The sequence below is a fragment of the Orcinus orca genome, chromosome 19, assembly GCF_937001465.1.
Source record: "Orcinus orca chromosome 19, mOrcOrc1.1, whole genome shotgun sequence".
In the NCBI taxonomy this organism is placed as follows: domain Eukaryota; kingdom Metazoa; phylum Chordata; class Mammalia; order Artiodactyla; family Delphinidae; genus Orcinus; species Orcinus orca.
The window spans coordinates 45,534,481-45,548,096 of NC_064577.1; the positions used below are offsets into that span (position 1 = coordinate 45,534,481).

At 57.2% G+C, this 13,616-nt stretch overlaps 1 protein-coding gene across 3 annotated transcripts; it reads left to right on the forward strand.

Moving 5' to 3' along the window:
- Positions 1-2,786: 2,786 nt before the first annotated feature.
- DLX4 (distal-less homeobox 4) lies at positions 2,787-9,963 on the forward strand. Of its 3 annotated transcripts, none has more exons than XM_033410846.2 (3): positions 2,787-3,274; positions 6,695-6,891; positions 9,743-9,963. In XM_033410846.2, exons 1-3 carry the CDS (start codon positions 3,010-3,012, stop codon positions 9,848-9,850), a joined length of 570 nt encoding a protein of 189 aa, XP_033266737.1. In that variant the 5' UTR covers positions 2,787-3,009; the 3' UTR covers positions 9,851-9,963. The 3 variants fall into 3 exon arrangements, with proteins under 3 accessions (XP_033266737.1, XP_004282681.1, XP_033266735.1); XM_004282633.3 differs by lacking the exon at positions 9,743-9,963 and adding an exon at positions 7,296-9,736; XM_033410844.2 differs by lacking the exons at positions 6,695-6,891; positions 9,743-9,963 and adding an exon at positions 5,711-6,648.
- The last annotated feature ends 3,653 nt before the right edge of the window (positions 9,964-13,616 follow it).

Genomic DNA, 13,616 nt, shown 5'->3' on the forward strand with positions numbered 1-13,616 from the left:
AAATAAGTCTGAGAGACTGTAAATGGCTGACCCAGGCTATCACAGCCAGCCAGCTCGTGGCTGAGCTGGGATGGGAACCCAGGCCTCAGGCCTCTCAGTCTCGCCCTCCCTTCCTTCTGATCAAACTCAGATTTACAGCCCTTCCTAGCCCCCGTGCCTATCCCTTCCACCTTTCCCCACTGCCCCTCCAGTCTCCAAAGTTGGTGAGATGTGGCACCTGTTGGAGGGGACCACTCCCTGGGGATTCTGCATCTGAGGAGACCACGAAGTTTCCCAAAGAGGTGTCGCAGCGCCACACCCTCCAGCATGTGGGAAGAGGGAGCCCTGAAGGGGGAGGTGGTGATGGAAGCAGAGATTTCCTCATCTGTAAACCGGGGATAATAACAGTACTCACTTCACGGGTTTTTGGTGAAGATACACAAGGCTTGTATGTTGTGAGTGTGCTTCATAAATTCTAGAGGGCTGCAGGATGTTTCCTACCGGTACGTGGAGGAGAAGATCCTGCATGAGTTCAGCCACGCCCCCTGAGCTTAGGAGATGCTCTCGCTACGGGTCGCCTGGCTTTGGAGGGTGCCCCAAGTCACTGCTTTAGGGGCCTCTGGAAAAGCTGACCCTGTCCTTTCTTGCTAGGTCTAGCATGGAAAGGACTCTGTGTACATGGCCCTGGGAGGAAGAGTCCTGCAACCCAAACTTTAAGTTCCACCTCAATAGCACCTCTTTTGTGAAAGCTTCCCTGACAGCCCACCCCACCTCAAAGAGCATTCTCTTCCGTTGGCGCATGCTGAAATGCAGTCCTTGAAACCCATCACGGTACTGTTGTGTGGCCGCCTCTCTCCAGAGGAAAATGGTGGTGGCAGGAAGGAAGATTTGGAAGGGGATATCTCTGTAAGTTCTTAGCCCCAGCTCTAAGGAGGTGGTGGTGGCATGGCTAGAGTTGGGGAACAAAGGGGGAAATAGCACATGGAAATAGCATTTCTCAACCATGCAAACCCTGCACACCCTGTTGGATGAGAGGAAAGTGGGTTCCAGATATCCAGGGAGGGGGCTCCCTCACAGAGTTCCTCCTCCTGAAGCCCCAAGACTTCAGGCGAGAGAACTCAGAGTCAGGTGCCAGAGGAGTGGTTTCTTGGAAAAATTCATCTCTATACCTTCCAGCAGGGCTTCCAATTTGATGCCGACTTGCTCTTCCTTCCCTCAGGACACTTGACTGCACACCCTTTCAAATCTCTCTGTCTCTCGTGGCTACCCCCACCCCCCAGTGCCTTCTCTTACTCTTCTAAGCTTCCCTCTTTCTCTGTTGTCCTCTCCTACTCCCCAATTCTAAGACTGCTGCCTTCACGCTGCACCCTGATAACGAGAGCACATGTGTATACAAACATGAATTATCTGCACATTCAAGTGACAGAGGGTTTGTATATGAGTCTGTTGGTGAATCTGTGAGGACTGACAGGTTTCTGGGCGGGGTAACTGTCCGCTAACATGGAGCAGCCTAAATGTGTGTGGACTGGTGTCTCCTAAGATGCATACAAGTACATACATGTTTATATGGTTGGGTTTTCTGTATTTTAGAGTGTGCACCAACAGTTTGGGTCTGTTGCGGGTCTGTGTAAGACAACCATAGTGCTTTTATTCAGGGTGTTGCTATTCATCTTTGGGTGTGTAGGTGTGTACACATCACAGTCCGTGCTCTGCATTTGCAGATCCATACATGAACCTCTGTTCATGGAGGGATGCTAATGTGAACATCGTTGTAGACACCTGTGTGCTGGTAAACGCTAGTGTATCTGTTGTATTTGAATGGCGTCTCTGTGTAGTTGTGTATCTGTGGCCACAGAGACACCCACCCACCAAGATCTTAGAGGAAAGCCCTGTACACAGATGGGAAGGTTTGGCCACGGAGCCCGGCTTGCCGTATTTCCTACGCCCTCCGAGGAGCCATCAAACTGGACTTGCCTCCCGCTTTCGGATTTTGTCCGGCTTCGTGCGAGGCTTCAGCCTCAAGCAGCGCCAGGAAAGGCGGGGCGCCGCACTGGCAGAAGCTCAGACGGCGGACCCCTCCTTCGGCCTCGGGGGCCTGCGGAGCTGCGGTATCGCAACCAAACCCTGGCCCCTGCCGGAAGCGGAAGCGACAGGGGCGGTGAGGCTCAATCGCGGCGGTCGCGGCGTGCCAGGCCAAGGGCGCCCTGCGGGGGTGTGCGCGCCGCGCGCGTGCAGGCCGGCTGGGCGCCGGGCGGTACCGCCTCCGACCCGGCGTCTGTTTACCAACAAACTGCCGGCGCTCGGCAGCGACGCATTCCGACGCGCTGAATAAGCTGCGGGGCTGGCTGGCTGCTCTCGACTCCTCTGCAGGTCCGTGGCGGCGGGATCACAACCGCCGCGCAGATCCCCCAGAGTCGGAGAGCGCGCCCGCAGGTTCCCTGCGCCCCCGCAGCCGCAGCGCCTCCGCCAAGGCTTCGCGGCCCTGTCAACTTCCTTGCGTTTCTGCGGTTATGATCGGACTGCCCCAATCGCCTTGCAACCCCGGCATGCCTCTCGGAGCTGATCCCGAGATGGCTGGGCCTGGGCCGTGCGCACCGCTCTCCTCCCATCTCCCGGTTCTGAATTTCCCTACCCAGGGCTGCCCCGGAGGGGCGGGCCCCGGCTGCAGCCCTCCATGAGGTCACCGCGTGTGGTAGCCAATCCGCGGCGTTTAAGTGGGCGGGGACCCCGTCGGGTCCCGGGAACCGAAGCCAAGAGCGAGCGGGGGGGCGGGGGGCGGGGGGGCATGGATTTAGGGGGGAGGGGAAAAGCCATGGGGGGCACCCCCCGGAACCCCTTTCCCAGGCGCGCGCTCTCCGCTGGATGAGGCGCAGAGAGACACTTTCCCCGGGATAAGTGTGGGGGAGGCTGATTGGGGGCTCCAACGCCCGAGGCTCCAACGCCCGAGGCTCCGAAAAGAGAGAGTTGGCGGAGGGACCGGACTCCGTGCGGGGCCATGGCCTAGGCCCTTCGGCCCCGGCCCCGGCCGCAATGACCTCTTTGCCCTGCCCGCTCCCTGGCCCGGACGCCTCCAAAGCCGTCTTCCCGGACATCGCCCCCGTCCCATCGGTAGTGGCTGCCTACCAGCTTGGCCTGTCCCCCGCAACCGCAGCCGCCTCCGATTTGCCCTATTCTGGGCCGTATGGCCACGTCCTGCCCTATCCCTACACTGGGCCGGCGACCCCCGGAGACTCCTACCTGCCCTGCCAGCTACCCACGGCGCCGTCTCAGCAGTCTCATCAAGAGTGGGAGCCAGGTAAGTACGGCCGCAGCGGCTCTTCCCACCTCCGGGGTCCTGCTCCAGTGAGCCCCTGAACTTCGCCCTCGCCTGGTTGGGCGCAGCTGGCGGGATTCAGACCTTACTCAGATTCCACGGGATCTGGGGTTGGGGGGAGGGCGAAGGGATGGGGCGGGAGACAGGGGGGAGGGGCGGGGGCGAGTTGATCTAGGTCTCCTTTCAAGACCGACCTGGTTTCGATTTGCAGTTATGTGAAGGCGGGTGGCAGGGCTCCCTACCCCACCCCCTTGGAGCAGCGGGGTTGTGTACCTACTTATAACGGAAAACTGAAACAATCCAGATGTGGGTGTAGGTGCCTAGCCCCTTCCCTAGGATTCTCTCCATCATGCACTCCTTCTCTCCTCCATGTCGCCCCTCTCGGCGTTCTTGTCTCAGAAAGCAGTGCTCAAGCCACAGCCTGATAAGTAGAAATCAGGTCCCAGCTGGAGGGCAGTAGAAGTGGGGGTTTATTCGGGGCCCCTCCCCCTCTCCCCAGCTGGCACCCGAAAGTGCCAGACCGAGACCAAAAGCTGACCTGGTAGAATCCGGGGCTAAATCCTACTACCCATTGTTCTAAGAATGTAGCCACAGGTGGGTCAGGCAGTCTCTCCCAGTAGATCTCAGCCTTCCAGCCAAAGGAACTGGCCATTCCTGTTATCTCCGCCCCTTGCCTTTGGGGTAGGTCAGGCCCCAGTTACATTGCCTGGAGCACCTTTGAGCTCCTAAGAAAGTGCTCACTGGAAGGCCTCAAAGAAGCCAGGGAGCTGGCCTGTCTTCCTGGTCCTGGGCCTTGCACAGCCTGTACCCATGCAACACAGTACATACATCCATCTGTAGTGGCTTGGGTTTAGAGCTCGGTTCCCCTGCACTCCCTGTCCCCACCTAATTACCCCCACCATTGTCCTTGGCACAGTTTCCTCTAAGGATGCACATGCACTGGGTGACTTAGGGACTCAGCCAGGACCAAGATGTCCCCCTCCCTTCCCTCGTGGCTCTGCTGAGACACATGAGCTCCTAAACATCAGAGCCAGAAGCGACCCTAGAGATTTAGGAGCTTCTGAATGTAGAGATGGGCAAACTGAGGCCCAAAGAAAGGGTGCGCACGGGTCGGGGACACAGACTCTTTTCCAGGCTTGGCGTTTGCACATTGGCTTTAGCTGCATGAAGCCAGAAAAGAGGATTTTAGGGAACTTCCTCAAAGCCCCCCAAAGTTAACTGCCTTCTGTGCTAGAACTGGGGCTGCCTCTTTCCCGCTTCTGGGTCTGTGGTTGGAAGAGGAGCAGTTGGGGGGGGGTGTTTCTACAAATGATCTAGTTTCTAAAAAACGAATCCCTTGGCCTCTTCGCTTCAGTATATGCTGATGTGGTACATTTGTGTGTGCGTGTGTGTCTGTTTAGTGGGGTGAGAATAAGATAACTTTGTCCTTAAGAGAATTCTTGGAACTGGGGTTGGTATTTTCAGTCCTGTCTTCTACACTCTTGCCTTCCCTTTTCTTGGTTTAAGGACGAGAGTGGAGGGTTCCTTTTCTTTACAAAGTTTCTCCGGATCCAACGAAAACCATACGTGTCCTGAGATTAGATTATAGCATCTACCTACTGAAATTGGGGCGTTGGGCTCACTCTAGATTAAACGATGGGGGTGTGAGAGAGGGCTTGGGGGGTCTTCCTTTTGCCGCCACTCTTGTCCACCCCAGCCTCGGGGAGAGGTTTGGCTCCAAGTGAGCTGCGTGCCACCACCCCGATGAGCAGGCAGGTGCCGCTATGGTTCAAGGGAGGCCCTTGGGCTCCTGAATCAAGACCTGGGCAGATCCAGTCGTGACTTCTGCAACTGCTGTGGAGAAAGCAGCTGTCGGGAAAGGAACTGGGAAGGGTGGGGGGGTGTCTGCTGGCAGAGTTAGGGCGCGGAGGGCTTTGAGAGCTTAGCAGCTGGGGTAGGCTCCCCGCTAGCTCTGCCTCACGGTCCGAATTGTTTCACGCAGCCAGAGAGGCACGAGTGGTCGCCGGGGCGGCGAGCAAGCCGGGTCTAAGCAGGGGAGGCCCGACAGGCGCGGGCGGGAGCGGAAACCCAACGGTTTTTCTGGGAATTGGCTGAGGCGGGGGTCGAGGGGGGTGGATCTGAGAAGCCCGCAGCGCCTGAGGCCAAGGGTGAGGGATGCGGGGGAGGTGAAGGCACAGGGTCACCGCGGCCGGTCGAGGGCGTGGAACCTGAAGTGCGGGGTGAGCCCGACCGGAGGAAGGGGGTGGGGGACGCGGTCGGACCCCCGCTGCGTCTGGGCACCCGGGCGCAGCGCTCTGTCGACTGAGGTCGGCCGGCAGCCCTGCGAGGAATGCAACGAACCCTAAGCCCGCGGGCATTTCGGCCGCTCCGTCCTCCCCAACACTGCTCTCTACACGAATGGTCCCAGTGTCCCCGTAGAGTGGCGTAGTTGGGGCCTCCCGGATCGGAAGAGGGGAACCCCTCGCCCACCCCCATCCCGGGGCCGAGCTGTTCCCAGACCGAGATTCCTCGAGAGGCTGGGCCGGGAGGCAGGAGGTGACCAGATCTCCCGCGGCGGCACCGCAAGCGCGATCCAGCAGCGACCCAGAGGGCCTGCGCTGCCGGCGCTGCGCTCTCTCCGAACCCCGGTCACCTTCCGTGCTAGCCGGGAACCCCTCCGTGGGTGCGGCCGGGCGGAGGAGGGGGCTGCCTTGCACCACCGGGCTTCTAGGGCCCCCGAAAGCCACTACTCTAGCCAGCCAGCCTTGGCGGATGGAAGAGATGGTCACTTTTCTGGAGGCTGTGCCTCGGGAGAGGGAGGCCCTTACAATAGGGGAGGTGATGGCAAACCCTGGGGCACTTTCCATACTCTGAAGCTGGGAAGGGTGCTCATCCTGGCGTTCAAGGCCCACTCTGCCGGGCCCCTCTGACCACCCCTCTTCCGGCAGCGGGGAGGCTGCCACGCAGACACTGTCTCGGGTCTCCGAACAATGCTTTTGAGTTCCCCCACCCCGTCCGGAACGCCCTTCCCCCGTGCTCTCCTGGCCTCAGCCCAGCCCTCGACCCAGCCCTTCTTCCCCGCCCCGCCCCAAGCTGGCGTCACCGCACGCGGCTGAACTCTGTCATCCCGCCGCTGGGCGCCGCCCCGACCCTCGCTCCGGCCAGTGACGCTGTCCCCCTTAGGGTCACAGGAGCGTTAAGAGTGGGAGCTCCCTGAGGGCAAGAACTGCGGCTAGTCCCACGTGGCACACAGTGGACGTGTGGGGTTTGAAAGGAGGGTGGAGCGGAAGGTAGAGAAGGGCCGAGCCCCAAGTCCGAGTTTTTGCTAACCCGTGGCCGGAATGCAAACGAGATGCAGATGAGCCGTGAGACGGCGCGTCAGCCCCTCTATGCGTGCACACATCGTCTCGGGCCGCCCCCCAGACTCGGAGAAGCCGCCGCTGTCCCCGGAGCCCTCGGAGCGGCGCCCGCAGGCCTCGACCAAGAAGCTCCGGAAGCCGAGGACCATCTATTCGAGTCTGCAGCTGCAGCACCTGAACCAGCGTTTCCAGCACACGCAGTACCTGGCTCTGCCCGAGAGGGCCCAGCTGGCCGCGCAGCTTGGCCTCACCCAGACACAGGTGGGGCCAGTCCCATCCTTCCTGCATGCTAACCCTCCCCAAGTGTGTTCTCTGGGAGCTCACCCTCAGGTGTGAACGACTGATGGGTCCCCAAGCCCTGTTTTCACAGTTCTAGCTGGCCCCCAGTAAATTGGGGGAATGTGTTAAAAGGTGTGTGCGGGGGTGCGGGGGAGGTAGGGCGGTGATTCAGGGGGTAGAGGAGGGTACCCAGACTGGGAGAACTGTATTCTGACTCAGATGCAGGAACTCAGGGCCTTCAGGGGCTTACGGAGGGCTGGAGCGAATGTTCCCAACTTCTGCTCTTCTCCCAGGACGGCTCCCTCTCGCTGGGTCCCTTTCCCTTCGTCGCTCCCTTCCACAGGCACACTCCTGACCTTCCGTTCTTTCCCCTTTTCTCCCCGTAGGTAAAGATCTGGTTTCAGAACAAACGTTCCAAGTACAAGAAGCTCCTGAAGCAGAACTCTGGGGGACAGGAAGGGGACTTCCCTGGGAGGCCCCCCTCCCTGTCTCCCTGTTCCCCACCCCTTCCACCCCCCTGGGATCTGCCCAAGGCAGGGGCCCTGCCCACCAGTGCCTATGGCAACAACTTCGGAGCCTGGTATCAGCATCACTCCCCTGATGTCCTGGCTCCACCTCAGATGATGTGAATCTGGGGAAGTGCAGGTCAGGCTCCCAGCCCTCCTCTAGCGCCCAGGCAGGACCCAGCCCACCTGCACCCCTCCTGGGCCAGGAGGAAGCCAGACCCAGATGGCTTTTCTCAGGAGGAGGAGGAGGTAGAGGAGAAAAAGGATGGCGTGGAGTCCTTTCCTCCTTGCCTCATAACCCAGACAGCCTTGGCCATTGCCCCCCACCACCACCAAGGACTGGACACCTTCCCTCCAGCTGGTCAGAGGCTCTGGAGAGAGACTCATTGGCTGGAGTTCAGACTTCCCAGGACCCCTAGCCTTGCCACTCGTCCTTGAAAGGACTGCAGTCCCACCACAGCCTGGGGTTCAACCAGCAACAAACACTGAGTGTTTTTTCCCTTTGTGTGCCTTGGGCCCTGCCCAACCCACGGGTGCGTAAAAGCAGGAGTGAAGTGGACACCCAGAGTCTCCAAGCTGACCACCATCGAGACCCACCCACTGATTTTTCCTGATTTTCCCCCCATAACTGATACACCTACTCACCATCCTATGATGTAGATGGGGTGGAGTAGAGTTTTGTCCACCTACGGGTAATTTTTACCCTCTTCCTAAAAAAGCCCCTTTTCCCCATGTCTACCCACTATGAGTAGATAATGGACCCAATTACCCATCTAGTTCAATGAGTATTTATTATTAAGAGTCTGATTCCTATTCCTAATACCTAAACAAACCCACATGCACACACTCTCTGGAAGCCAGCAGGGTAACACTTTGGGGAGAATGGGGACAAGTGTAGGTAGAGATGCCCCCAAATAGGTGGGGTGAGCCCAGCAGTTTAGCTCCTCACAGCTGTCTCTGTCGAATAGAACTGCTCGTATTTATAACCAGTCTGACTAGCAGCCCCCAGGCTCTTACCAGCCCCCGTATATAAGCATCCAGAGATTAAAGTCTGTACAGAAACCTGGGCCTTGGCTCTGAGGTACGTTCATCTCATGACTTCTGCTCAGCTTTCTCTTCTCTCCCACCTGACCCTTCCAGCACCGAACCAGAGGCACTGGATCCTCCTCTACCACTAACTGGCTATCCGGTTCTAGCTCTGGAATGTTCTAGTAATTTCCATATTTTCAGACACTCCAGTGTGAAACCAGAAGATGCTAATACAGGGAATGATCAAAGTCTGAGTGATCCTCACAGCAAATTCTCTCCTGGCCCAGTTCTGGAGGGAGCCAGGCACCTCACAGCCCCCTGTGCCCACCTTCAGCCCAGGGAGAGCCCCTGCTCACCTTGGGGGAGGCCACACCTACTGACCCAGTCCAGTCCTCCCCTGGGAGAAGTGAGCTCCTTGGGGTGGAAAGGCCCCAATTCACCTAGTGGAAGGGGGAGCAGGAGGGAGAGGAGAAGGAGAACCCCAGAAGGGACTGGACTTCTCCATCCAACGAACATTTGTAGAGCCGCTGCTCTGTGTTAGATCCTGGGGATATCAAGGTGACCTAGGCAGACCCTGTGGGCTAACAGAGGCCAGACAATGACAAGCCAGTTGTGTGAAGTGGCAGGCTAAGGGAAGTGCAGAGGGCAGTGAGGGCATAGTCAACGCACACGCACGCATGCGCGCACACACGCACACACACGCACACACACGCGCGCATGCGCGCACCTGGCACCCAGCAGCAGGGGGATTGAGGACAGGGGCTGCAAATAATTCGGGGAATCCAGCCCAGCCTGGCCCGAGGCCTTGGGGGAGGGGCCTCCAGTTCCAGACTAGAAGCTCCCAAGTCAAGCTTCCCTCTTACTACCTAAACCTGTCCCCAAGCAAACTGGAAAGCCCACCCGGGCACTTCTACCAACCCAGGCTGGCCACAGAGAAGCCCAAATTGGAGTCTTATGTAGGGGAGAGGGGTTATGAGAGTCAGTGGGAGCCCCCCACCTCAAAAGGGCTGCAATCAGCCCCTCCTAGGCCACCCCCATTCCCCAAAATATACATGGAGGGGTCTCCTGGGGGTGGCAAATGGCACAGGGTGGGTCAAAGACAAGCTCTAGGAGCAGTGAGGAATGAGGATGCCAGGAAGAGAAACGCCTTCCTCTTCCTCCCCACCGATGCCTTCTCCTGCCCCTCGCCACCCACCCCATCTCCACCGGCTCTCTCGGTAGCCCCAGCCCCAGATTCCTCCTCTGGGTCTTCTCTGAAGGCCACAGGTCCTCAAGGCAGCTGTTCCCTCCCACGGCAGGTTGCACACTCTTCTTTCCACAGACCTGAGATAAGATCTACCGCTCCATCTCGGAAAACCTCCAAAGGCGAGATTAATTGGACAGCCCGACAAGAGTCGCATCGTTAAAACAACAGCCCAGATTGTAAACTTAAGTAGCAGAAGGAGTGTAATTACTCTTCCAGCCAGCGGCCAGCTGAGCTGACGGTGCCCCCTCTTCCCTACACCCCTCCATCCTCCCTTTTCAGTGGAAACAGGAAACCTTGTCCACTTGGGAGCTGGTCCAGTTTCCCTGGGCTCCTGACTGCTGATGGAAATGAACCCCAGTGGAAGAGGTACCCCATTCCCTTCCCACAAACCACTGGAGCTGCAGAAAGGGAGGCTGTGGTTTCTTCCTGTGAGGACACCCCTCTGGGAAAATTGGGTCAGTAAGGCAGGGGGGACACTACTGAATGGTTTAGAACTGGGCTTTTGGCCTCCAAAGAGTCCTGCTCTGCTGTGTGACTTTTGGAAAGTTGCTTAACCTCTCTCTCCGCCTCCTTTCTCTGCCCCCTAAGATGGGAACACTAATAGGACCTGCTTCCCAGTGCGGTTGTGATGATGAAATGAGATGGTGCTTGTAACATGCTTGACATGGTACCTGGAGCTTAGTAAGCGCTTAATAAGTGGTGTTCATAGCTGCTGTATGATTATCGAAGAGGAGAGGTCACAGCGATGCTGAATTCATACTGCCACGGCCATCCATTCACCTCCTGCCTCCAGCCCACCTGCCTCCTCAGGGCAAGGAGGAGAAAAGGGGCTGGAGACTAGAGAACTCCACACATCCCGGGTCATCACCTTTGAGAGCAGGACACAGGCGAGGACCTAAATGCAAAAGCGCCGGGATCTAGAAGCAGCTGAGCCTGGAGCCCACTCTCTCACCTGCACGGGTCTCAGCCACAGGAAAGCTGACTGGGAGCTGTCCTGCCCTCTCCCCACGTGCTATTTTAAGACATGTCCCCCATCTCTCCCCCAACAAAATGAGATTCAATTAATTCAATTAAAGCAATTTTGGGAGCAGCTCCTGAAGGCTCTCGATGCGAGATAATTACAAGTAATTTGCCGCTGTGAAGAGGAGAAGGGCACACTGGGTCTGGGGGGAAGGAGTCTGCCCCCTCCCCACCAAGCACACACAGATCTAGAGGGATTCCACACTGCCATCTGAACTGCCCTCCCATTGGCCAAATTACTTGCAGGTGGGAAGAGGGAGCTTGCGGTGCTGGGAGGGGGCTGGGAAGACCGAGTGACAGACCGCCCGTCCCCCACCACACATCTGCCCTGCAAGGTGGGGTGCGGAGCTGGCTGTTCCCCGGACAAAATGTCTGCATAGCCCTAGCAGCTGATTACTCAGCTCCAAGCCTCACTTGAGTTTGGATGCCTGAACTTGCCTCTGGGACTGTATCCAGAGTCAATGGAATGCTATCTGGGTAGCTGAGGCCTGTGTAGATGAGGCCTTAGAGATCAAGGACTTCCCCAGAACTTATAAAGGATGTGGGTAGAGCGGGGAAGGGCCAGAGGAGACATACGCTGACTTCTTGCTTCCAAGGAGGTGATGATACACCCACTCTCTCTCCTCCCCGATCTGATAATCAGCTTTCTAATTCTGTCTGACATCTAACCTCAACTCTTGCCGTTGTAGTGGTGGCAGATCTCCTCCCAGCTTTCTGTCCTTGGGACCACTGAAGCCTCTTCCTTCAGAGAAGGAAGGTGTTGCAGGTGTGTCCCACCCCTAATTCACCTGGGATGACTCTTTCCTTGCAGGTGGAGGTGGGTACGGTGCCTAGAGGGGACTGGTGTGGAAGGTAGGAGGCTGGGACCAGTGTGTGGGGATGGGCTTCAGACCTCTGCAAAAACTCCTCTGAACCCTGTTCCCAAAGTACCTGGTTTTCAAGGGTCGAAGGTCCCCCTTCGCCTGGGATCCCCTGTTCCAAGAGATGAGTAATGTTTTAACAATAAGGGTGGAAAAGAAAAATTCACTGACCCTAAAGTATTTCTCTTTCATATCTTCCCTTCTCTCCCATCTGTCTCCTGGCTTCTCCCATGCCAAGGAGGAGTGAAGAGGAGGGGCCCTTCAGCTCTATTCCCCCTTCTCCAGCCCTTTCTCCCACCCCTTCTCTGAGTAGCATTGCTGTTGGGCCTGGGACAGCCAGGGAGAAATCCTATCAGTGAGTCCCTGGGCGACGGCTGTCTCTCCCCTTCCAAGATGGAAAAAGACAGAAAAGTGGCTGCCTCCTCATGCCTCCCCTTCCCCCTTTCCTGGCCAGCTCGGATTGGTTAACAGCGGGGGAATTAAAGTTTCTTCTACCCCAAACATCAAAGTACAAAGGCCCCGGACAAGTGCACAGAGACAGGCAGATGCAAGGACCCAGGCACAGGGACATCATAAGGGCACACACATTGCCATAGAACAAAGTGCACGCACACACACACCAGCATACGTGGAGTGGACAGAGCTGCATGTGAGACACACGTGAGCATGTGTACAGGAAACCTTCCATGGCGGTACATGGACATATACAGAGAGGTACACTCCCAGGTTATGTATTCACAGAGTGAAGCACAACACAAAGGGATGAACCAAGAGGAAATGCCCAGGGACTTAAACACATGCGAAAATAGACTGAAACGTCCCCAGAAATGCACAGACTGGCTTCCCTGTGTGTGAGCTTCTCCCGCTCCCTTCTCGTTCCCACCCCCTTTTCCTGGCTGTCCATCTCCTATTTTCTGAGAATATTTCCCTGGTAAGCAGTTGGGGAGAGAGACTGAATGGCCAAGAACCTGATAATTTGATTATAACTTTATTTTCTTTGTTCCCTGAAGCCCTGCCTGCTTCCTTTCCTGAGCTCCAGCAAGAGCTCCCGTCCCAGCCCTTCCTGGCACATCCTGGGGCTCCCAGACGTAGCCATAGATTCCAGCCCTGGCACAGAAACCCAGAGGCTGTCCTCTCGGAGGGCTCCACTGAACCCTCTGCGCCCCTGCCCTGACAGCAACTCAAGGAGGAGGGATCTCAGGGGTCACAGGGTGGTGAGGAAAGCACTGCTTTGGTTCCTACTTACTGTGTAACCTCGGGCAAGTTACACACCCCCTCTGAAGCTTAGATAATTTCACTTCCTAAATCCTGTGTGTGTGTGTGTGTGTGTGTGTGTGTGTGTGTAAGGGGTTGATGTGTATCCACCACCACTTTCCATTGTAAAGCACAGCCTGTCTCTCCCATCAGACTGGAGGCTCCCGGAGTACAGGGCTTTGCTTCTCCCACCAGAATGGATGTCTTCTGCAGCTCTTTTCAGTCCCCACAGTTTGATGTCTCTAAGGTACTCAGCCCCAGTGGCATCCTGGGAGACGTGCCTGCCAGCCCAGGAAGGGAAAGGAGTTGCCTTCAAGCTTCCTCCAAACACCAAGGTTTCTGATGCAACTCTGCGCAGCGCCAGGCCTTCAGCGTCTCTGGCCCCAAGATGGAGAGGTCACTTCCTTTCCAGGGGACGGTTCTACTTTCTGTGGAATGTATGTGGAATATATTCCTCCAAGCTTCATCAGAACCATGCCCTTTCAGAGTTCAGTTGAATTTTGGGTCGGGTCCTTTGGCCAGCCCGAGGACTTCCACTCTGGCTTGTAGCCCCCATTCTCTCCCTCTCCGCACGTCAAGCTGATGCATAACATACAGGCCACATCATGAGGCCAGGAGCATGGCATCTAGATGATCCCACTCCAGTCGTGAGGCTCCCTGGAGGGCATCGTTCCTTCCCCTCTCTGCTCAGGAGTCCCCTTGGCCTGGAAGCCTATGCCCGCGGTCACCTTTTCTGTCCTGTCTGCCTGACCCATCAGGACTAGTGCTTCTTCCTCAGACTGGAGGTTGCCA

Bases quoted from the DNA above. Each gene is read 5' to 3' on its own strand.
- DLX4 (XM_033410844.2), top strand. From the start codon at position 3,010: ATGACCTCTTTGCCCTGCCCGCTCCCTGGCCCGGACGCCTCCAAAGCC. The intron at 3,275-5,710 runs GTAAGTACGGCC...GTGTCCCCGTAG, and splicing joins TCATCAAGAGTGGGAGCCAG to AGTGGCGTAGTTGGGGCCTC.